The 24,999-nt window shown below is 40.0% G+C and overlaps 1 protein-coding gene across 1 annotated transcript; it reads right to left on the reverse strand.

Annotated features, from left to right (window-relative positions):
- Positions 1-871: 871 nt before the first annotated feature.
- On the reverse strand, positions 872-24,985 carry DCTN5 (dynactin subunit 5). Its single transcript, XM_063098854.1, has 6 exons — positions 24,859-24,985; positions 24,020-24,088; positions 17,031-17,149; positions 13,450-13,561; positions 9,148-9,250; positions 872-7,599 (listed from the first exon to the last, which is right to left on the reverse strand). Exons 1-6 carry the CDS (start codon positions 24,904-24,906, stop codon positions 7,502-7,504), a joined length of 549 nt encoding a protein of 182 aa, XP_062954924.1. The 5' UTR covers positions 24,907-24,985; the 3' UTR covers positions 872-7,501.
- Between the last annotated feature and the right edge of the window lie 14 nt (positions 24,986-24,999).

Below are 24,999 nucleotides of genomic sequence, written 5' to 3' on the forward strand. Positions count from 1 at the left end.
CGGGAGAGTACAGGTTCGGATCCTACATAGGGATGGCCGGTGCGCTCACTGGCTGAGCGTGGTGCAGGAAAAAAAAAAAAAAAAAACAGTCACAGTCCCTGTGATGTGCCCTCCTCCAACTTACAGCTTTTGGAGGGGATCGCAAGTTGAGAATGCAATTAGCCTCTGCATTAGAGGCAAAGAGCCCATGAGCAGCTTGATTTTAGATCAGAGAGTAAGCCCTTTCCCATGGGCATTTGTATATGACCCAGATGGTCCAGCCAGCATGCAGGATGTTTTCACAGTTTAGAGCTCCACGGAGGGGGTCCTAAATCTCCAACGGTCCCAGAATCTGAGTACTGTTCCTGGAGCCTGTGCCTGCTTTCAGTTCAGCCTAGCTTGTGCTGAGGCTCCAACAGCCCACAGCAGACAGTAGCAGGTTTCAGTTTAGTTAAGTCCAGGCAATTAGGATCTGTGAATTCAGGATTCCAAACTAGCCAGCAACTTTTCCTCAGTGGCAGTAAAGGCATGCTTAAGTGCCAGACAGCTGTGTCCAAGTCCAAGTCACAAGCAAGGCTTTCTTTTTATCTTCTCAGTCCTAGAGTCCAAATTGACCCACTCAAAAATATACACATCAGACTAGAAAATCATCAGCCTCTAAGGGTCAGACATTTGATTTCAACAAGCGCTCATTAGCAACTTAACTGCTTTTTCAAATTCCAAATGTGTAGTTCCATCTAGAGATTGCCTCTCTTTTCATGTCTCCCTCTTTCCAGAGGCTCTAACAGGCACAAACCACAGCAAAAATCATCAGTTACAGAGACTCATTCTAGTTCCAGTACCCAAAGAATTTAATTATAAACTATCCACTGGTGACAAAAAGGCAAGAAAATTGTATCCCACCAACACCTTTTTTATTTATGACATTACAAGCATATAGCATTTTAAATCTATTTTATCATATATCCAGATGCAACAGACACAAAATATAAAGCCATTTTTTAAAAAAAATTTCCCTTTTTTCACACACTGCAAATTTAATCAAACCCCTAGCAGTAAATTCAGCATTGATAGGGTTAACATTACAAGCCTGCACTGTAAATCTTTTCTGCACAGGCCCCCCTCTAGGAACACTTCTCCAACCCCAACCTAGGGTATCCATATCATAAGGCAGGATTTTTAAGCAATGGAATCAACCAATAAAAACAAGTTAGAGTGTTTTATATTCACACATTCAAAGGCCTGTTGGGGCCCCACTGCATGTATGTTTTACTTGCTCCATTTAGAAACATCTATTAAAAAATGATGAAGCATTTAAGAAAATGTCCCTAATTCCCTTATGTCCTTTAATTAGCTGTGTTCATTTTTTCATATTCTTCCAGTCCTTGTCAACATAGAGTTTCAATTTTATGTAGTTGTAATTATGGTGTATTAATACAATCTATCTACTGAGTATCAGTAATAACAATACTAATAGTGAACCCTTACTGAGCATTTACCATGTGCCAGAAACAAGGCTAAACTAAGAGCTTCTGAGAGATGATCTCATTTACCTTGGGTTACTTACCAAAGATTATACAGCCAGGAGGCAGTAAAGCTTGAATTCCAACCCAGCTCTGCTGACTCCCAAGCACACCACCTGCACACTGCCTCTCAGGCTTTCACTGTCTGTCTGGCAGTCCGTAAATCCCAGACATGTTTATTCACTCACTCACTCACTCCCTACCAAAAAACAGTATCGTTCAAGTTCATGGTCTAAAGAACCCTGGGTTCCAAAGCCAGCTGCTCTCCTTACTAGCTGTGTGACCTTAGGCAAATGATTTAACCTCTCTGTGCCTCAATTTCCATGTCTATAAAATGGGTATAATTACAGTGCCCATTTCCTAGGCTTTGATCTAGATGATGTGCGTATCTCCTAAGGTTCTTGAAAAGAGATTCTGCAAATGTACTGTCAGCACCTCAGACAGTACCAGGCACACGGTTATGTCAGTTGTTGCTGTTGTTACTGAAATAAAGAAGAACCTGTCCGTATTCACAGGAAGCTCAGAGTCTGACAGACCTTTTCAGTTCCTGGGCCTGTCATGTTTCCTTATGTTCCCCAACTTCTCTGGCCCTACTTCCTTATGCTCTGGATGCTCCTCTGGGAAATCAGAAAGAGCACTCAGCAGACACCAAAGGTTAAGATGAACACAGCTGAAAAAGGACAAGAAAAATCATGGCTCTCACAGCCAGAACAGTATGCCGAGAGGCCTCCTTAGGCACCAAGACCCCTTCTTAATAGCTGAGAAACTTCTAAGGATGTATTAAATAGAAGCAATGTTTGTCTGATTAATTTCAAGTCTGCCGTTACCCAGATGGGTCAGTGACTAAGACAGTAACTGTGGCCTTGGGTCTGGTGGGAATTAGTTCATATAGAAGTAACTAATTCAGAAGCCACCACCGACCCCATCCAACCACAATGGATCTGTGCAGCCATACAAAACAGAATCAGTCAACAGGAGTCAATCATTCAACTTTGTTCCCTGCACCAGGGATCCTGCAACATGAGACTTATCTGGAACTGGAGTGGGGCCAGGCGTGGGGCTCATATATGGTCGATCCCTCTGTTAAGCATGTGCTGAATAACCCAGAGGCTCATGCCTGGCTCCTCAGGAAGTCTCAGCTAGTGTGGGATCAGGAAAGATCACAGGTACCTGACTAAAATTCTATCTAGACCCTGACAAGGGACCCTCCATAAGGTGCTATGGGAGCCATAAGGATGCATTTACAGACAAAAGACCATCCTCCAAATGGCTCTTTATGAACACCCCACTTTGGCTAAGCAACATCCTCCCTCTGCCCCCTAATCCAGGCCCAGTACCCCATCAGGAGTTCCCTTAGAAGGTACCTCCCAAGACCAGGAGTAACGAAAGATAGGGCAGGGGGTAAGGGTAGGCAGGGAGAGAGAAGAAAGTGAAGATATCCATGGAAAGGGAAGAGACCTGAACTGGACACCTGATGATTTTTCCTGCCCTGGCACCCTTTTGTCTCTTCTGGTAATAATGCCCTCCACCACAACCAACAGGCAGCAACTCAGTCCCTGTGGGTACCTGCCCAGGCCTAACCAATCAGTGTATTCCATCTTCCTGGCCACAGTGATGACTTGAAGTTGGATACATCCCTGGTCTGGACCAAGGATAACCAAATCCAGGGGTTTTGTCATTGAAAGGGAGCTCTTTCCCCCAATAACTGGAGACATGGGGTCACCCTGTGAAGCCTGAGAATAAAGCCAACTCAACAGAAAGCAGAGCCAAGAGCAGAAGACAGATCCCCGATGACACTGTTTTGAGTCCTGGGATCCAGCCTAAAGCCCAGTGTAGCCCTGGCCTTTTCATCTACATGAGCCAATAAATCCCTACTCTGCCCTAAGCCAACAGGAAACAGGCCCAACCATGGTCTTTCTCATCTGCCTGCTCTTCTGGCAGTATTCGGAGGACAAGAGACTTTTTTCTCTGCGGTTATAAAAGTGTCTGATGGTCTGCAGTCGGGATGTGAATAGAAAAAAAAAAGTGGTGACGGACTGTCCCTGGGGTGAGAGCCACCATGGAGACAGAGTCCAGCTGGGACTGACAACTGTCAACACACTTTCAAACAATATCAGTACATAATTATAGACTCATTTACTGTTTGTCGAAGCTATTGTTTTTGTCTTCCTAGCACCTTGTTTTGGTAATGAACTCTGCTGTTTCCCCACCATGGGAAGATGGAGAAAAGATCATGACCCAGACTGGGTAAATCATAGGGCTAAACTCCCTTGACCACAGTGATTGACCCAAGAGGGCGTGGTACTCATGACAAACCACTGAGAACTTTCTCTGGGACTTTCCAGATTAGAACTGGAAGGGGAAAAAAACCTTTCTTTAAGGGTCACCAAGCTGGAAGGATGCAAGTCTGGAGCTATTAACTGTCATGTCCCCAAATGCATGGAGAAAGCCCACTTGCAGTAGGAGTAAATGAAGGCAATACAGAGGTTTGGTTGAGTTTGCTTGCTGTCTCCCAATGTCCATTCTGCTGCTCTCTGTTTAACTACCAGAACCTTCCTCCTCAGAGTTTTGGCTGCCCAACTAGAGATTTAAATTTCTCTGTAAATTACAAAGATGTAAATGTACAGCTTCCCTTATAGCTAAATGTGGCCATATGACAAGACAGTAGGAATCTGGGTGCCTGATGACATCCTGGAGCCCAGCCACTTACCTGCCCTGGACCACTTGCCTATCTCCACACCGTTAGGCGAGAGAGAAATAAACTTCTAACTTGTCTGAGCCACTGTATTTTGGTGGTTTCTGTGTTACAGCAGCCCAGTCTGTACTTTTACTAATGTGAGATGAAAAATGTATAAAAAACCAAAAGCCCTGGTGGAGTTTAAACCTGTGGATACGGTAGTCCCTATAATAAGTTATTGTGTACACAGTGCTTTGTAAGTGCCAAGAAATGTCCTTAATATTTATATATAGTACCTCATTTAATCCACACCAACTTTCTCAGGTGCTGTTGTTATTCCTGCTGTACAGTTTAGGATACTAGGGCACAGAGAGATTAAATAACTTGGCCAAGGTTCGGATTATATTGCCACTCAAGCTACTGTTTTCCATGATTTGTTGTGTAAGCCAATAATACTCCTTTTTTGCCTAAACTGGTTCAAGTTGGATTTCTGTCACTTGCCACAAAGCTTTCTAACTGGATTTTTGTCTAATCTAGTTTGCATATTCCTCTATAGAATGCCAACTGCATAGTACAAAAATTTAAGACACCATGTAATGATTGGAAGTATAGTTCTCCCAGGAAACCTGCTCTCATTCAACTAGTCAGACCACAATTGTAGCTCCAAGACATAGGGGCACATTGCAAGGAGCCATCTTCTCAGAGGAGACACTGGGCCGATGGCAGACTCTGTTGGATGGCTCATCCAATACCCATTCCCAAACCCCTTTTTCCTTGCTTGCCTGAAAAAGCAAAATACTTTTTTAGCTCCCTGTACAGCAAAGGCTGGCCAGATGACACAATTCTGGGAAATGAAAGGTATTAGAACATGGAGGGATTCCAGCATGGTGGTTAAAAGTATAGGCTCTAGAGTCAGGATGCCCAGATTCATGGTCACGTTAGCTGTATAAATTTGGCAATTTACTTAACCTCTGTTCCTTGGGGATAATAACTGTATCTACCTCATGGTTAATTGTGAGCATTAAAAGAATAGATGTAAAGAACTCAGAAGAGCACTTGGTACATGGTAAACATTCTGTACATGTTAGCAAATGCTATTTTTTTTAATCACCCATAAGTGTCGATATGGAACAATCTCTAAGATATATTACATAAAAGAGGAAAGATGTAGCACAGCACATATCCTATGCTCCCATTTGTGTGAATAATAAGAGAAGTTGGAGTATACATCTATGTCTGCTGGTGCACGCACAGACTTATCTTATAGAACAAAAACTGTTCAGAGAGGTTGCCTCTGGGAAGTAGGATGTGGAACTGAAATTCTATGCTGGGAAGATCTACTTCATTATATATTCCTTTACTAATTGGATTGAATTTTTGAAATTGAATTGAATTACTTAAAGATTTTTAAATTATTTGTTTTAAAAGCCTTAAAAAAATAAACCCATTTTCTCTTAATTTCAGTTGTTCATTAATAAAATAGACAGTGAGCTGCATAAGGTGGCAAGCTTCCTTTTGGATGTATTCAAACACAGCCTGGATGGTAATCTTTCAGGCATGCCCTGGAAGATTTCTGTAGCGAGCAAAAGGTTAGCCTAGAGAGATATAAACTCTGCCAATTCCAAGATCCCCCTTTTCAGTGGCACAAAAAGAGAAAGGACCTCGGGGAGATGCCAAAATGTGACCCCCCAAAACTGCAACCATCAGAGACTGCTGGCATCAGACAGGACGCACAGCAGATGTACTCCAAGGGCAAGCTTGTCTCATCTTTGCAGGGCAGAGCTGAAGAGTGTGGGCTGTTGAGCTAGACAGACATGTTGTGACTCCTGGGTCAGCCATTTCTTCATTGCATGGACTGAACCAAGTTATCTAATGTCTTTGAGCTTTTTTCTCACCTGTAAAATAGGAATAGCATCCGCCTTACAGAGTTGGTGTGAGAAACAAGCAGGCTAGTGACTGTCAAGCCCGTGACACTACACCAGGCATGTTGTGAAGTGCCCGAGGAATAGCAGCAGCCATTGCTGCAGGTAGAGCATGATCACAGTCAAATGACTTGTCCCATGTGTCATTCTTTTAATGTACTAACAAAAAAACAGCAAACCAAAGGAATTTTAAATTGAACTAGTAGAGATGATTACATATAGTAGGTTTTGCAAAGCCCACAACTGGATATTAAGTCAAGATGGCTCCTACTTGACTCTAACCTTCAAGGCTGAACATTGTGCTTTAATCACTTACAGCAGATCAGAGCATTAAGCAAGGCCAACTTCTCAGCCCCTCACTTCTAAATCTTCCTTCTAAACCAAGATGTCAGAGCAGAACCATGAAGCGTTTTACTATTAGCTAGAAGAGATGGTTAAGTACAGCACTGGCAACTTCCTTTACTCCTGGGGCTCTGTGACCACAAGGCAATTTTAAGAGGTCCTCATGTATATACGTGATTAGGATCAAGTACAGATATTTTGGTGTGAAATGTGGAGTTTATAGCAAATACAGGTTGGGTTGAATGGTTCTAGACCAGGGAGCAAGTGTTCACAAATGCTGTGTCATAAATGAAATAAGACAAATACTTTGAAGTAAAGAGTAACTACATGACTGATCCATCCACTTGGAGACCCAAATCTGGAACTTTGCAAAAGCAAAATCTGGGGTGCTGAGGTCCCCCCTTTCAGTAAAAGCCAAAGGCCCTGGTACAGAATGCTAGAAAGTCTTCTATTAACCACCCCTGGGACAACTAAGTTTATTTTGGGAAGAGAAAAATTAACCGCCCCCTCCCTTCAATTTTAATAGCCAACAGGATCTGGGCTCTGAAAAGTGGTGAACATTTTTCTTCCCCAAGATTATGCGAAACTGTGGCAACTGGCCAAGTGCATTAGCAGCAGGAATATAAGCATCATCCATGTGAGTGGTACTCGGTGTGGGCAGTGCATGGCCATGAGTAGCACACCAGCTACACGGCCTCACACTGGGAGAGTGCTGCTCCTCTGCGGGCCTGTTGCAGGCAAGATCCAGCCACCCACAGCACTGAGGAGTTAGAATGTTGGGAGCAGATAATTCTGTGTTCCACAGATAATGGCATGAAGTGACTATTAATAGATAAGGTGTAAGCATAGCATTAGAAGACAACTCCTCCAGAAGTTCTGTTATTAAATTCTTAAGAGCTTAGAGTCTTCATGGATTAAAAAACTAAAGAATTTTTTTTAAAGAAAAGGAGGGTGGAAGGTGTCAAAGACATATGAGCTCTTTGTAGATGCTGACTGGTTCACTGTGTCCCCAAGTTCATCTTAGAGCTCCGGCAAATTCAAGACATGAGGCAGAGACACTAGACTTGTGTGAGGGGCAAAAACTTCTGGTAGTAGCTCTTGGTGACGTCAATCATCAGCTCCTGAGTACACTCTGGGAGCTCCCCTGAGAAGAGTCCTAGGAAAAGAAAGATCTGGTTCTAAGGAACTTGAAGAAGTTAAAAGAGATTAAGATATTTCTCTAGCAATATCCTTCTCACCTCAGATCAAATGCATGTCTGCTAATCACTTAAAACAATCATTGGGCTGTTCTGCTCCAGCACTGTTAGGAACAGCTAAAGTTTTTCACAGTGGAACCCCAATGTGGAGAAAACTACTAAACAAAACTCTCTTCTCTCTCCTCTACAAAAGCAGAGATGTATGACACAGCAGAATGGCCAACTGCCTCCCAGAATCTGAGTGATTATTTTGTACATCTTTGAAACACATATTCAATAATCTGAATGAGATTTTTTTTTTTAATTGGAAAAACAATTAAACCACCCAGCAGTGGTTATCATACACTCTCAAATCTGTCTCTTCATATCATCTTCCATGTATGAATCTGTAGTGCACCTCTGTGTGTGCTACCTGATTTCAACTGTGTAAAATATGGAGAAGGTCTGCTATCTTGAGGTGGGAGTGAGGGAGTGTGAGGTTTTCTTCTTCCTTCTGCTCTTCAGTGTTTCCCAAGTTTTCTGGGATAAGCATGTGTTACTTTTCCCTCCTATTTTGTGATTGGAAGTCTGCACTCACAAGGGTCACCTGTGGGCACTCTACCAGCCACTTCAAGAGACAATGCGTTTGCTCCTCTCAGGTGTCCCAGAGGTATCAGTTTGGGGACTTCAGGACCGTGCAGGAAGTATAAATTCAAACCCCCAACCAATGTGAGGGGCAGCCCATAATTAAAATTCTCTAGACTTTTTCTTTTTCTACCCAAGAGCCCAAGCCAAGAGAGAAATGCTTGTATTTTCCCTGTGTTGGTGGCAGATTTGTTTTATATTAACCTTTCCTTAAGGGAGAACCCTTCAAAGTACTTGAGGATCTCTCTGCCATGTGTGGATCCAAGGCTTTATCTCTCATGCCCTAAACCCACTCTATTATGAAGACAGCATCAACCCATGCAATCTTAAAGTGAGGGTTTACTTTCCTCTTTGTTTTTGACCCTTGATAATTTCCTTGTGAACCCAATTATGCATTTAAAAAGATGCTTGTTATATTTTCGATAGCATTTCTAGGTATAGCCATCCCTCAGTATGGATAGGACATTATTTCCAAGAATCCTCACAGATCCAAAAATCCATGGATGCTCAAGTCCCTTTTATAAAATGGCATAGCATTTCCATATAACCTATGCACATCTTCCTATGTACTTTAAATCATCTCTAGATTACCTGTATTACCAAATACAATGTAAATGCTATATAGATAGTTGTTATACTGTATTTTTTTTTTGTATTATTTTTTTCTTGTTGTATTATTTTTTTTAATTTTTTTTTTCCGAATATTTTTGATCCTTGATTAGTTGAATCTGCAGATATGGAAGCCATGGATATAGACGGCCAACTGTACTTCGTAACAGGTGAATTTTCAAGTTGGACAGAAATTGCATACATTTCTTTTGCAATAAAAAATAAAATTGAGTTTTAAGGAGGTTAAAATAAAAACAATAGACATCCAAGGTTACCTGGGCAGCCTGAGAAGACGGTGAATGGTGGGACTACAGTTTCTGGAGGTAATACTGTGTTGTCAAGAATTTTACAGCAGTCTTTCAACACACACCGACGCCCCTAAAATTAAAATCTTGTTAATAGGAAATAGATAATGAAATGGGAGTAAAAGTTGTCTAGTCTGCTGTGTGGAATGCTATTTTATATTTTCTCCATTCATGATATCATATAATAGCCAGGGACAGTGACAAGAGGCTTGGTCACAATTCCCTGCTTCAGGTGGTACCTGATGAGGAGGTAGGGATGTGTGTGTGTGTGTGTGTGTGTGTGTGTGTGTGTGTGTGTGTGTGTGTGTGTGTGTGTGTGTGTGAGAGAGAGAGAGAGAGAGAGAGAGAGAGAGAGAGAGAGAGAGAGAGAGAACATTGAGGGGAGGGCTGTATACTAGGAACAGTACAGCTTATCTTAGGTATTACAGACTATGTGAATTTTACTCTTCTAAGAGTTCTGTTTAATTTTCTCTTTTATTCGATTTAGTGGATATCTGTTGTTTCACTTGTCCAATATCCATTCCCCTTTCTTCTGGTAACAGAACCTATATTTTCCTTGGAAATCACCCTATCCCCATCTCAATCCATGTGGTTTGCCTCCCAGCCCACACACTAAACCCCAAGCCTGACCACAGCGACTGGTTTAGGGATTCAACATATGTGCCGAATTGGTCTGATGAATCTCAAACTCAGTGCTCCGGCTGGGACTACTGAGAAAAGAAGTGCTTTCCACTGGGGTTTCCAGAAGATAGGATGGAAGCCTGGAACAGCCATCTTATTTCCATGAAGGAGGAGCCACCCTGAGAGTGAACCCCCCAGAGGAAAACAGCAAAGGAATGGAGACTGATTCCCATGACATCATTTGAACGACTGTAGCCATTTGGTTATGACATCAGGACCCACTCCTGTACTCTTGGTTTACATTAGCCAACCCATTCTGTTGTGCACCTACCACTTTACGGGTTGCTTATTTGCTGTTTTGTCAATTCCAACTGGAGAGTCTTGACAAATTCATTTGGATATGAACTTATTAGTTCATTTGTTTTTCCATGGGCAAGTGACAGTTATTTGAATGTTTGGGCTGAACCTTATGTTTGGTTTTATCCACTGTTATCACTTTTCAATTAGGCCACGATCTGTAGCATTTTGAAGGCAAAAAATAAGAGCCAGGAGACTCATCTGTTTCATAAGTTAAGGAAAAAGAGCGGCTTCTGCATACAGTTTAAAATTGTGCCTCACGCTACTTCCTGAGTAAATGAAAATTTCAATCTATATTGACTGTGTTTACATCACCAGGGCCTGTAAGTTCATTTGTATTCTGGTTAGACAATGTGATTAAATATACCTGGCTAAGAATGTGGAAATCTTAACAAATACCAGCATGATGCTAACCTGTCCACTCAGATTTTATCAGAGAACATGAACGGCACTTTCATTTGGTGGTGTTCAAATTTTCCCCCATTATTAAATATGCAAATCATATGTATTTCCAGGAAAAGGTAGATTGCAAAATGAGTTTTTAAAAAAGCTTATACCCCCCAAGGTCTGAATTTCTTAACTGGTTGGCTAAGTTGTCTCCAATTGGGTGGAAAATAAGCTTGACAATAATTGGCAACATCTTTCACTCAGAATTTATGACTATAGCTCTTCATTCCTCCTTGGAAAGTTCTCTTCCATGAATTACCTGCTAGTGGCAATTTCAAAAATATGGCAATTGGCTATCTCCCCTAGTGACCCCCAGAATAATATTAATTCAAAGACTTCCAGTCATGCCTAAGCTCCTAAGAACTCAGACTAAGCACATGGGGCACTGAGTAAAAGGAAATATAACATGCTGCATAAGGCGTGACACATTTCCATGTAGGGATCTGTAGACAAAGGGCCCTGGTAACAGTGGAAAGGAATCTTCACTGTGCACCACCAGCCACCACACAGCCTGTAGGCACCTGCTTTGTCCGCTAGTTGGCCATTCTGCCCACTTCAAGAAATGATGCTTAATTGGGTTTCAGAAGTATTCTGGGTAGACTGATCAGTTAAATAGCAGCAAAATAAAAAATGCAGGTATTTCTTAGGCATAAGTGGCTTGGCAATAGCTGATGATTTAAAAACCACTTCTTTATTCTTCCCTGGAGAACTTTTCAAGGAGGAGTCAAGAACCATATAACTAGTATTACAGCTACCTATATATCCTTATTCAAGTTAGTTAGCACCTCTGAGCCTTGCTTTCCTCATTAAGAAACAGGACATAAAACCAGATATTGTCAAGATTAGAAATAATAAATGTAGGGCCGACCCCATGGCGCACTCGGGAGAGTGCAGCGCTGGGAGCGCGTAGGAGCACTCCCACCGCGGGTTCGGATCCTATATAGGGATGGCCGGTGCGCTCACTGGCTGAGCGCGGTGCAGCCGGTCACAAAAAAGACAAAAAAAAAAAAAAAGAAATAATAAATGTAAAACTCATAGTACAATAACAGTACCTATTAATGTTGCTTGTTAAGCTTTTCCTTCAGGTATTTGAGCAACTCTGATTAACACCTACACCTTCACATATCTAAGCAGAAGTTAGACTACCACATGGGAAGGATCTGTGTGTCATGGAGACAGGGGGACTCTAAAAGAGTTCCTACTAGCTCTGAGAGTCTACAATTCTAAAGGAATCTTTCTCTCAAGATTACTTGAGAATTTGTCAAGGCTTAGCAAGTACTGCCAATACCAAACAATGACTATGTCATAAATTGATATATTGAAAAGTAGCACAAAAAGCAGAGCACCTCACAACAGGACTAGAATTCCCTAAGCACTGGAAATAGAATTTGGATTTTAAACTTTCAAACATTTTGCTATGGAGACAAATGACAAGGTTACAGGACTAAGCTGCTATGGTGATGTCTTCCCTTTGCGAAGGAAAATAACAGAAAAACCAGCTGTGGCTTTGACGGCTAGCTTTTGTCAGTCAGTGTGAGGGGAGAGGATGGGTTTTACTATCTTCCCCCGTTCTTCAACATCAGGCTAAACCAAAGACTTCCTGCCTCACGTACACACTAAGGAATTCCTCTAGAATGAGAGTATCTGGCAGAACGACCACTTCCCTTGACTCTGAGCAGCAAGTCAGATTGACATGGTTTTCACTGCAATGTGGTTCTCCATCGCACCACCCACCATTGCTGTGCCCTCATGGCTCCTACAATGTGAACTGCATGGCTTCTGCACGTTTTTTGATACTTCAGGGTCTGAGTCTTATCCAGAGCAGAGAGCTGGCTCAGTACTAATGCGAGCAGCCATTAAAGAAACATGAAGGGCTGGCTTGTGGCTCACTTGGGAGAGTGTGGTGCTGATAACACCAAGGCCGTGGGTTCGGATCCCTATGATCACCAAGTCAAGGGTTGGGATCCCCTTACCGGTCATCTTTAAAAAAAAAAAAAAAAAAGAAAAGAAAAGAAACATGGTCTTGGCTTTCCCTAGAATCTAGTCTAAGGTACAAATCTAAAACGTAGGAGACATTTTCCCAAACACTGAGGCATTTCACCGCTAGTCATTAACATTCTCACCCAGGATGTTCTCTTAAAATCCCAACTGAAATCAAGCTCTTCATCTAAGAAACAGCAAGAAACTCGGCCTTGTAAAAAGCTTTGGTTGCGTTAGACAAACTGGTGCCAAGGCTTTTATGGACAGAGGCTCTGCAGGTTCTGCTAAGCAAGGGCCCCATGTGTACCCTGAACTACTTGCACTTCCCTTAATGTCGTGCTCTCTGGTGACTCTGACCCTTACACATGCCAATCCCTTTCCTGAAATGACCATCCTCCCCTTGTCTACAGCATCAATGTTGACTCACCCTTCAGATCTCCTTGCCCCCATTAAACTGTAAGCTCCATGAGGTAAGGCAAAAAGCAGACCACATAGCAGCATAGCTAATCATTTTGCCTGTGTTTAAATCCCAGCTCTACTAGCCTTGTCAAATCCCTTACTATCTAAGGCCCTCAGTCTTCTCATCTGCAAAGAGGGTTAATAACAGTACCTAACACCCTCAGATGGTTGTGAGGATTAAATAAAATAATCAAGGGAAAGAGTTTAACATCATACAGAAGAGGTTCTATAAAAGTTAGCCATTATTATTAATGCCTAGAAAAAACCCAAATCCAGCAACAAAGATCCAACCTTGGGAAGATCAGGAACTACTACCCTACTTGCTCACAGAAGCAGAGTCCCAGTGATGTGAGGGATGGGAGTTAGAGGGAAAGTGAGGCTGCCTGGCCAGCCAAGTCTCATACTCACAATCACACAGTTCTTGCCAACATGAACGTAAGAGCCAATCTGAGCTGCATTGACCACACAATCTTCCTCAATAAAGACATGGTCCCCGATATGCAAAGGAAAGAATGCAACGCTAGAGAAGGAAAAGAAGACGAACAAAGAAAAGTCAAGGTGATGTACTTTGGATTAAAGTTTACAGAATTACAGATTGCATCCTCAACTTCATCATCTTTTCTTAATAAGACTGTTTCTAGCCAAAAAAGAATCCTCAGGCTAGAGAAATTTTATTATGTTGAAGATGAATGAGACTACTAGCTAAAAATCAGAAATATCAGCCCAAAGAAATGTGCAAGGAAACAGCAAGGCAAAAGGAGAAGGGGCAAGATCTTCAAAGCTAAAAGGGGGCCGAGCCCGTGGCGCTCTTGGTAGAGTGCTGCGCTGGGAGCGCGGCGACGCTCCCGCCGCGGGTTCGGATCCTATATAGGACGGACCGGTGCACTCACTGGCTGAGTGCCGGTCACGAAAAAACGACAAAAAAAAAAAAAAAAAAAAAAAAAAAAAAAAAAAAAAAGCTAAAAGGGCAGGCATCAAATAAAAATAAATGAATGTTTGCTCATTCCTGCTTCCTTTGAAAGTGCTCACCAATCACATTTTTAGTAATCTGCCCTATAATGTTTCAGGAGACTGACATCAGGTTTATGGACTGTAATTTCCAGCACTCTACATTCTGAAAATTTATTCATTCATCGATTTTACTGAGTGCCTACTTTGTGCTAAATTCTATGCTAGGAATTGGGGATACAATGGTGAGACATAATCCTGTCCATGAGGAGCTTACAATCAAGAGAAGAAACAAGATTAAATAAATTATATAAATAATTAGTTAAAACTGTGATAAGTGCCGCAGAGACAAAATACCAGCTTATCAGAGTGTATAACAAGGAGACTTTACCTAGACCAGGGGTTTAGGAGAAGCTTAATTGAAAGTGACATTTAACCTAACACTTGAATAAAGCAATGGTCCATTCGCATCTGGAATATTATATAAAAGTCTAGCAAGCTGACCTCAAGTGAAGGACAGCTGAAAGCATCATAAGAGTGGAGATATGCTACTTGTAGACTGACCAACAAGATCTCTTTGTGGAAGACAGACCAAGGCTGACCCTGGACATGAATGAAACTTAAAAATGCATAAATTCTATAGACAAGGTAAACACAAGTTTTTTCATTTACCCTTGAAATTCCAGAAACTAAAATTTTGAATGAACATAAACACTTTATTTTGAATATGCTATTTTCTTAGAAAATTAACCTGCTTTACATAGGTGCTCAGTTTATATTCCTAGAAGAGAACCTTATTTTTAAAGCTGGGTGGGATAGACAGCTGAGTGAGTGAGTGAGTGAGTGAGTGAGTGCGTGAGTGAGTGAGTGAGAGTGTGTGTGTGTGTGTGTGTGTGTGTGTGTGTGTGTGTGTTTTGTATTATGCAGATTCAATTATAAGAATAACAGGGACCATTAAAAGTAAAACTTAACTGAACTGAAAATTTAATTAGGATTTGTGAAACTTGTCATGCCTTAAAATGTGTATTGCCTGGGATTTTGCATGAAAATATAGAGTAGTTTTGTAAGTAGAACAAAATAAATAATATATGCTCTGGAAAAAAAGAAAAAAGAAAAAAAAAAAAGAAAGTGACATTTAAGCCAAGACTTGTAGTATGAGTAGGAATTAGCAGGTTTTCTCCTGACTTCTGACATCATTCCCATTCTCCAGGATTCCTCAAATGTCACTGACAGTTCTGTGATCACATTTATTAGTAATTTCAGTACCTCGGGATGTAAAATCTTTGGACTGGAACTAATATAAAGTAGCCAGATGGTCACTAGCTCTTTCCAGTCCTGTTCTATTCTGTCGGGAATACTTTGTCAGAAATGATGCTTGTCCTTCATGACCTATAATTTATTTTTTTTTTTTCACATTTTTTTCCTCTACAGGTTCTAGATTTTGAGACCTATAATTTATTTAAATCTTCCTTAATCCATTAGTATTTTTAGTTTGCACCCCTTGTGCGGCAATGAATTCCTTGATCTCATCATAGTCTACAGCAGTACTGACAGTTCTTTAACTTTAAATTAAAAACTCCAAATTTTATAGGTTCTGGTATGATATGCAGGGGGAAAAATCCACATGCACGTTTTCTTCATGTTTTTTTCATATTTCTATATTTCTCACGTGGACTATTCCTATTTACACATCCCTCCATTCACCAATAACCCCCTGGTTCATTCTTGGTGCTTTTCCTGGGCCATATCCAGGTCAATAATGCCATTATCAGAAATTGGAATCAACAACTCTAGCAGAGTACCAGTCACTGTATGAAACCACAAAAGGGTACACAAGGTTTTCTGGTTATTCCAATAGCCAGAAAGTTAATATTTTTCATATGAATGATTTACAATGACTCCCTGATCCAATTCCTGTATGTAAGGGAAAGCCTGGAGTCCAACATCATTATTGGAAATGTGGGATCACTCCTGCATGATATACTTCTAAGTATAGTTAGTTTGAATTAGTTGCTCCCTTCTCTGTTCCTCCCTAACCATGTTCATATCCCTGTGACAGGGGTGTCACATTATATAGTAGCTATCATATTATAGTATCACACTATGTACTAGCTATTTGTTTCTACCACTAGATTTTGAAAACCTTGAGGCAGGAACTCTCTTTTATCTATCTTTATATATGCTCAGTTTATAGCACAGTGGCTGGCATAAGAAAGGCACTCAATAAGTGCTTGCTGACTTATTGGATGGTGCCATAGGTAGGAACCAGGAAGGCAATTAGCCAGGGAGAAGAGAGGCAAAAAGAATTCCACTGCAACAGGCATGGTGGTCTCTTTTCCTGCCCCGTCCATGTCCTTTCTCGGACAGTCCTTATTTCCATTGAGGGATCAGTGGGACTGACTTGACCCAGCCTTCTGAGTCACAGCTGTTTAGACCAGGGATTGGTACTTAACTCAAGCTGAGGCAGTCAGATTTTTTCTCTCGAGTATATGGGATTAATACATAAGATCTCTGGTTGGTATCTGTGGGAAGCCTAAATGGAGACATGATCTAAATAAGGGGCAGAGGCAGCAAAGTGGACCCCATGAGCAAAGGGGGCAGATATAGCCAATCTGAGAGAGAGATGAGGGAAGCAGAAATGTGAACAGAAGGACAGTATAGAAGAAACACTATAAGCTTGGAGACAGAGAAGGGTGGATAGAACAGTTGTCTTGATTCTGGTTAGCTGTCCTATTCCAGGTTCTAGCCCCTTGTGAAGCCTGGCTTCTTTTTCTTCTCTTAGGTTTCATCAAATATGCCCATGTCTGTTTAATCAGAACACCCTTTGCTTTGACAAGCTTAAGTAGATTCTATTTCTAGCAACCAACCATCAACCGGACTAAGACAGCCACCACCAGAGTTGTGTTCATTATGGCAAACTCTTACCCAGTGCTCAAAACAACAGGATAGACCTGCTCATTGCACCACAACTCAACACATGTAGACCATCACCGCTGGCAGCATCTTGCCCAAGACTGAAACAAAGTAATCAAATCACATACCCTTTGCTAAATTTCTTGAAGGGTGGTCTTATGACACTACGACTCTTTACAACACAATGGCGTCCAACTCTTACATTTGCCAGATCCCCTCGGATAATACAGTCATTCATCACAATGGTCTATAAAACAAAACATATTTTTAAAAATTACCAACATAGCCTAAAACATAACAACAAAAAAGAGTAGGTAACAGGACACTGATTGTGAATTATGTTATGACTCACTGCATCAAATGTTCTGTCAAAAGAGACAACCTTTTGGGGCCGAGCCCGTGGCGCACTCGGGAGAGTGCAGCGCTGGGAGCGCAGCGACGCTCCCGCCGCAGGTTCGGATCCCATATAGGAATGGCCGGTTCACTCACTGGCTGAGTGCCGGTCACGAAAAAGACAAAAAAAAAAAAAAAAAAAAAAAAAAGAGACAACCTTTTGTAAGGTAAAAAGAGAATTGTTCTCATGACACTGACTGCAGTTAGTGATGTTGCCAGTATATCACAAGATTTGCCCTTAATACCTGATGAATAGAATTCACTGAATGAACATTTATTGAGAACACCTAGAGCAGACCCAGTTTATACATCTCTTTAGATTCACTCAGGTCCATCTGTTCCCCAAGCCTTGGCTATTTGCTCATTGAGAATCCTGGCTACTCCTACCTTTGTCTTATTTCCTAACACTATTGATTATTTCCAACTTCATGCTTACAGAGGTGGACCCACTGAAGTTCTGCTTCATCTCCCAACCTCTGGAATCAGATTAAGTGCTACACTGAAAGGCATAAGATCTGGCTTCAGTAGAGATTGCCTGGAGGGGCTGAGTAACACAACCCAGTAGCCTAGAGGGATTAATGCCCTATACTTGGTAAAGAATGGGCATTTTTGAAATGTCTGTTGAATAAATGAATAGAGTAAAAAATTATTTTTAAAAAGTACATATGGCTGAAGTTATAGCAGAAAAAGCAAGCAAGAGACCAGATCATGATGAATTGTGTATGTTAAGCATCGAAGCTTAGACTTATCTTCCCTAGAGGATATAAGGAATCAAAAAAAAATTTTAAACAGAGGATTAACATAACTAAATTATCATTTTAGAAATATTACTCTGGAAGCAGTCTGGAGTATGAATGGAGGATACAGGTGAGACTATAGGGAAAATGACTCTTTAGGTGACTATACTGGATCAAGGTAAATAGAAATAAAGGGGCTTATCCAAGGCAATAGCTGTGCGTGTGGAAAAGAGAAATAAATAGAAAGTAAATTAATCTGATCAAGCCTCTAGATCTAACCATCAATTTGGAGGGGCATAAAGGCCACATTGAACAACTCCATGTAGAGATAATCAGCCAAATTTAGAAATATGAAAATTCTAAGGGACAGTGATCCAGTTTCTGCAATATATAAATAGCATGAAGAAAAAGAGGAGTTGGGGAAAGAGGACTGTTACAGATTAAAAGAGACTTAAGAGACATATCAACAAAACACAATGTGTGCATGACTTTGTTTGGATTCTGATTTGAATAAACCATCTGTAAAAAGATATCTTGAGATGCTGGAGACACTGAACATGGATTGAGAATTAGATGATATTAGGGAAGTACTTTAAAAATATTTATTATAATAGGGACTGACCAGTTAGCTTAGTTGGTTAGAGCATGGTGCTGGTAACAACAAGGTCCAAGATTCGATCCCTGTACCAGCCAGCCAACAACAAAAAAAAATAAGAAAATAAAATAAAATAATAATAATAATAATGGTACTGTAGTCACTTTTTAAATCTTTAAATATTTTTGATAAACACTGAAGTATTTATGAGGTGAAATAATATAAGGTTTGCAATTTGCTTTAAAATACTCCAGCCTCCCATATCCCACCCCAGTGAAACTAGGTCTAGTCAAACTAGGATGGGTTTAGAGATGAAACAAGAATGTCAGAATATTACTAATTGTAGAAGCTGGCAAAATTCATTATATATTCTCTCTACTTCTGTACCTGTCTTAAAAGTTCCACAATAATATTGCTTGGCTACAAAAAGGGATAAACTAAAAATCTACTAATATATGCAATGAGATGGATAAATCTCAAAAATATTATGCTGAAAGAAGCCTGACTTAAAAGGGTATGTGATTCTAGTTATAAGAAACTCTAGAAAATGCAAAACTAATCTACATTAATTTTACATCAGTAGTTGCCTAGGGCCACGGGTAGATGGGGATTGACTGCAAAGGGGCACAAGGAAGCTAGGGTGGTGGAAATATTTTACAGACTGATTGTGGTAGTGGTTGCACAGAATGTACATATCAGTCAAAACTTGTCAAACTACACACTTAAAATGGGTACATTTTACTATATGTAAATTATACCTCACTAAAGATGAATTTTTTAATGTTCCATAATAAATTGTTGAAAAAGAAAAAAAGGAAGAGAATCTATATGACTTGGTCATTGTTTGGCTGTTGGGGTAAGAGAAAGAGAATCTAGAATAGGCTAAGTAATTATGAGTATTATAATTTAAGTTCTGAAATGTTGAATTTGAGGCATCTGTGAGATGAGCAATAGGCAGTCAAAAATAAAGGTCTGGGGCCCAATACAGAAGGTCAGCCTAAACAGGTATTTGAGGAACACCTGACATATAGGTGAATGTAGATAAATCACTAGCCTAAACACCAGGCTCTGAGAAGATACTAAAAGAGAAATGGACTCATACCTGGAAGAGTTTACCAATCTCACCTGCATATGTTCAGTCTTTAAAACCACTACTAGCAAAAAAAACCACTTTCACATCTGCTGCTGACTGTAAAGTACTACAGTTCCTCTTTATTTTCAAAAGCTATCTTCTTCAAGCTTAAAGACATGTCTATTTTTAGTATATGCTTCTTTCATCTGATATCTTTAATTTACTTCTATCTTTGTTTTCAGTTTTATGTTTCTATCTATAATCAGAGAAAATGGCTTCCTGTTCTGTTTGAAGAAAACAGAATTCCAAGAGTTCCAGGTATTTGGTAATTGTTGTTGTTTTATTGTTTTAAATAAATATGGCTCTTAATCTGGAAATAAAGAAAATCCATATGAATCCCTCAGACAGCCTAAATTACACTCCCTCTGAAGAAGCAAACACACACACAAAAAATAAGAAGTAAATTATACCACAGGTAGTCAAAGAAATTTAGGAAGGACTCAAATCCTGATTTCCTATCTCACAGGAGCGGAGCTGAGGAAGAAAATTCAGATTCAAAATAGAAGCAACAGAGCATTAAAATGAAAGAGGGTGGCTATAAGCACCCTTATAGGGAAGAAAATGATACCAAAGCAGAGAGCTGATTGAACTCAACAATGGACAAGGCAGAGGTAGCAAATTCGAGGTCAAACGATGGCACCTGCAAACATATTTTGTTTGGTCCATGCAGCACTTTATAAAATCATTTAAATTAGATGTTGCTATTTGAATAGTAGAGCATTTTGCATTTAAAAAAATCCAGATTTTCAGTTTCTTTTGGAAAAAAATCAGAAGCTCTGGACGTACAGGCTTGTATTCCCCCACAGCAACAATCAGCTTAAGCTTAGATTGGTCATATATTCTCCAAGTCACCAGGCCCCATCACTCTGTTGTTCACACAGTCTTCTTTACTTATTTGATCCCTCTATATCCCCAAAGGCACTGTGACATCTGATATAAGAGCTCAGGAAAACAGAAATGACAAAGTTCTGAAAAGAAGATGGGCAGGAAATATAAATGGATTGTTCATAAGAACAAAAAACTGGAAACGAAGTAACTATCCACCAATAGGAGAGTGGATAAATGGAACTGTACACAGCAGTGAAAATGCAAAGACCACAATGAATCTTAGAAATGGAAACTGAAAATAATGAAACTTAGTAAGTGTAATATAAGTGTTTCCTACTGTCATTATTATAATAATTGAATTTATTTTTTTAAAAAAGTCACAGAAAACCAAGGAAAGTTAAACAATATAACAATATACAGGCATATTATTTAGGGATACATATGTATGTGGTAATTTTTTTTAAATAACAATAATTTTATAAGACACAAAATTCAAGATAGTGGTTTCCTCTTGGAGGGAGGCAGAAGAAAGGGGCAGAACGTGAAGATAGTATTTGTTATTGTATGTTAATTATGTTCTAGTTCTTCAGTTGGGTGGTAGGTTCATGGGGTGTTGATTTAATTTTCATGCTTTATAACATATATTCATATATACTTTTTTGTGTACATATTGTCAAATAAAACATCTTTTTAAAAAGACAGGGCCTTGAATAGCCAAACAATCTTAAAAAAGAACAAAGTTGGAAGGCTCATATGTCCTGAATAAAAACTTACTACAAAGCTACAGTAATCAAAACTGTATAGTGCTACATAAGGACAGACATATAGACCAAGCAAATAGAATTGAGAGTATGGAAATAAATTCATACATACATCTATGACCAACTGATTTTCTACAGGAGTGCCAGGATCATTCAATAGCGAAAGAATAGTCTCTTCAACAAATGGTGCCGGGACAACTGTATTTACATATCCAAATGAATTAAGTTGGCCTTCTACCTCATACCATGTAAAAAATTAACTCAAAATGAATCAATGACCTAAATATAAGCACTAAAACCATAACACCCTTAGAAGAAAACATAGCAGTAAATCTTCATGATCTTAGGTTTGGCAATGCATTCTTAGAGAGGGCACCAAAAACATGAGCAACAAAAGAAAAAACAGATAAACTGGACTTCACTGAAATTAAAAACTTTTGTGCATCAAAGGACACTATCTACCAGCCAGCCATTAAAAAAAAAAGGCACTATGAAGAAAGACAACGCAATCTACAAAAAGGGGGGAAATATTTGCAAACCATATATCTGATAAGGGTTTAATATCCAGAATACATAAAGAAGTCCTACAACTCAACAACAAAAAAGACAACACAATTTAAAAATGGGCAAAAGACATTTCTCTAAAGATATAAAAATGGCCAATAAGCACATGAAAAGATGCTCAACATTATTAATCATTGGGGAAATGCAAATCAAAATCACAATGAGATACCACTTCAAACCCACTAAGATGGCTATCATCCAAACAGCAGAAAATAACAAGTGTTGGGGAGAATGTGGAGGAACTGGAACCCTGTACATTGCTGGTAGGAATGTAAAATGGTGCAGCATTGTGGAAAACAGTTTGGAAGTTTCTCAAAAAGTTAAACATAGAATCTCCATACAACCCAGCAATCCTACTCCTAGGCATATGAGGGTATTTCAAAAGTTCATGGAAAAATCGAATTACAAGATAATATGAATCTTTCCTTGAACTTTTTGAAGTACCGTCATATACTCAAAATAACGGAAGACAGGGACTCAAACAGATACTTGTACGTCAATATCCATTGGAACATTATTCACAATAGCCAAAATGTGAAAACAACCTGTGTCCATCAACAATGAATAGATAATGGGCCGGCCCCGTGGCGCACTCGGGAGAGTGCAGCGCTTGGGAGCACAGCGGCGCTCCCGCCGCCGGTTCGGATCCTATATAGGAATGGCCGGTCGCTCACTGGCTGAGCGCGGTGCGAACGACACCAAGCCAAGGGTTGCGATCCCCTTACCGGTCACAAAAAGACAAAAAAAAAAAAAAAAAAAAAAACAATGAATAGATAAACAAAATGTGGTACATTCATACAATAGAATATTATTCAGCTATGAAAAGGAATAAAGTTCTGATATGCTACAACATGGATAAACCTTGAAAACATTATCCTGAGTGAAATAAGACAGACAAAAAAGTACAAATATTACATGATTCTACTTGTGTGAAATATCTAGAATAGGCAAATTCATAGAGAAAGAAGGCAGATTGAAGCTACCAGGGAATGAGGAGAATGGGAAATGAGGAGTTATTCCATAACAAGTACAGAGTTTCTGTTTGGAGTGATGAAAAAGTTTTGGAAGTAGTGGTGATGGTTGCACAACACTGTGAATGTAATTAATGCCAATTAATTATACACTTAAAAATGGTTGGAAAAGAAATGGTTGAAATGGCAAGTTGTTATACATATTTCATCACAAGAAAATAAAAAAACTTCCCTATGAAGTCACAGAAAGCATCTCAGAATTTGCTGAAGGATTTCTTTAAAAACCTCTACACATTTGCTAATGAGTCTCATGGAGTTAACTGAATTTTCTAATTCTGTGCTGAAACAGTGTGTCTGAGTTGCAATTACTGAACTATATTTCTTTTCCATTAAAACTTATGGTATGATGGGCTTAATGGAGAATAATTGTGTCTCTACTGAAAATATTTGTGATCTTTTGGTTATAGTGTCTGGAAGTTAGAGATGTAACACTTAAAGGAAAATTAATTTCAAAATTAGGTGTTCCAGGTGGCAGAAAAAAAAACTATGAACTTCAGTGTTTGTCAAGCTTATATAGATCTTGTGATATTTTCTCTGGTTTTGAAATATTCTAATATTATACCCAGGTTTATATTCACCTCTTTGCTATTTCAATTTATTCAGACTATAAGATTCCAAGCCTTTCAGATTCCATTTTGTATATTTGTCTCATATTTTAATACCTTTCCCAATTCTCACGTTAATTTTAAGAGTTTAATACCGAATTATAAATTATTATTAAACAGACAGTTTTATGAGCATTACTTGAGTTGCTACTTTAAAAAACTTTATTGCCTACTTGTGTTTGGTGTCCAGTAGTTTAGGGCATGCTACAATACTGTACAATAATTTTGGTTCTAGGTACCATTGTATTTTGCGCCTGGCATACAAAGAAAAAGGCTTTCTTTTGCCTCCTTTTATTGAACCTTGTTTTGCATTCAATAAACTCCAATTTGGAGACTAAAAATAAAAAAGAAAGAGAATTGGAAAGTGTACAATAAATGGGAGACGTGACAACATTCTCTCAGCCCTGCTAATGTGATAATTAGTGGAAAGCAAGCAAAGCTATGCATCCTGGAGCTGACTTTGTACCTTACCTTGCCATTGAGAACGATGTTCTGGCTCCCACACAACACTGACTGGCGACTAACCTTGTTCCCAGACGCCTAAAAGAAACAACAGAAAACTGAGGTGAGCAAACTGCACGGGTGTCTGGGCTACAGGTCTCCATCAAGAAAGCTCATACTGGAGAGGAAAAGACTTGAAATGAGGTGCTGTCTACAACGGAATGAGTCTGGAACATCAAAAAGGCAAGGATGGATTAGGATACTAGGGATTCAAGCAATGGATGCAGAATTTGGAGTGATAGGTTTATCGTTTAGTGGCATCAGGCAGAGACGTGGATTCAAGTCCCAGTTCCATACTTCAGTTTTACAGCCCTAAAGCGAGGATAGTGACTTTCCCCGTATCAAACAGCTGTGAGATTGCAGAGAGAAACAAAATAATAGTAACGTTAATTGAGCACTTGCCCTGTTTTTACCGTTTTACATACCTATCACGTATTGACTATAAAGAACCTAATAGTTTTTAATACACGTTAACAGATTACGAAACGTTAGTTCAAAAAAAAAAAAAATAGTTTAAAAGGGCCCAAAGCCTGGAATTGTCAGTAATATTGGGATGGATGGGACTTGTCCTGCCATGCGGAAGGTACTTAATCCCTCCGAGAAAATCGGGAATAAATATAAAAAGCCGAAACCGGCCATGCACGGACTAAATAACAAGGCCAGACGACACAAGAAGCATCACTAGGTAATCCCGGACTAATTGCTGAAGGGGCCCAGTGTGGGTGGGGCGGGGACCAGACGCGGCCGCGGCCAGGCCTCAAAGGGACTCAGGCTTGGAAAGGGGAGGGCGGACGTCTGGACACGCGCACCGTCTCGATGTACTCGGACTTGTTGTAGAGCAGTTCGCCCAACTCCATGGCCTTCTCCTCCTTTCCTCAGCGCCGGCTCCTGTCAAAGCCCGTCTTTCCGCGTGGAGTTCCGTCTACTTCCGGCCGCTCCTCCACTTCCGC

This window comes from Cynocephalus volans, chromosome 6 (assembly GCF_027409185.1).
Source record: "Cynocephalus volans isolate mCynVol1 chromosome 6, mCynVol1.pri, whole genome shotgun sequence".
NCBI classification, from domain to species: domain Eukaryota; kingdom Metazoa; phylum Chordata; class Mammalia; order Dermoptera; family Cynocephalidae; genus Cynocephalus; species Cynocephalus volans.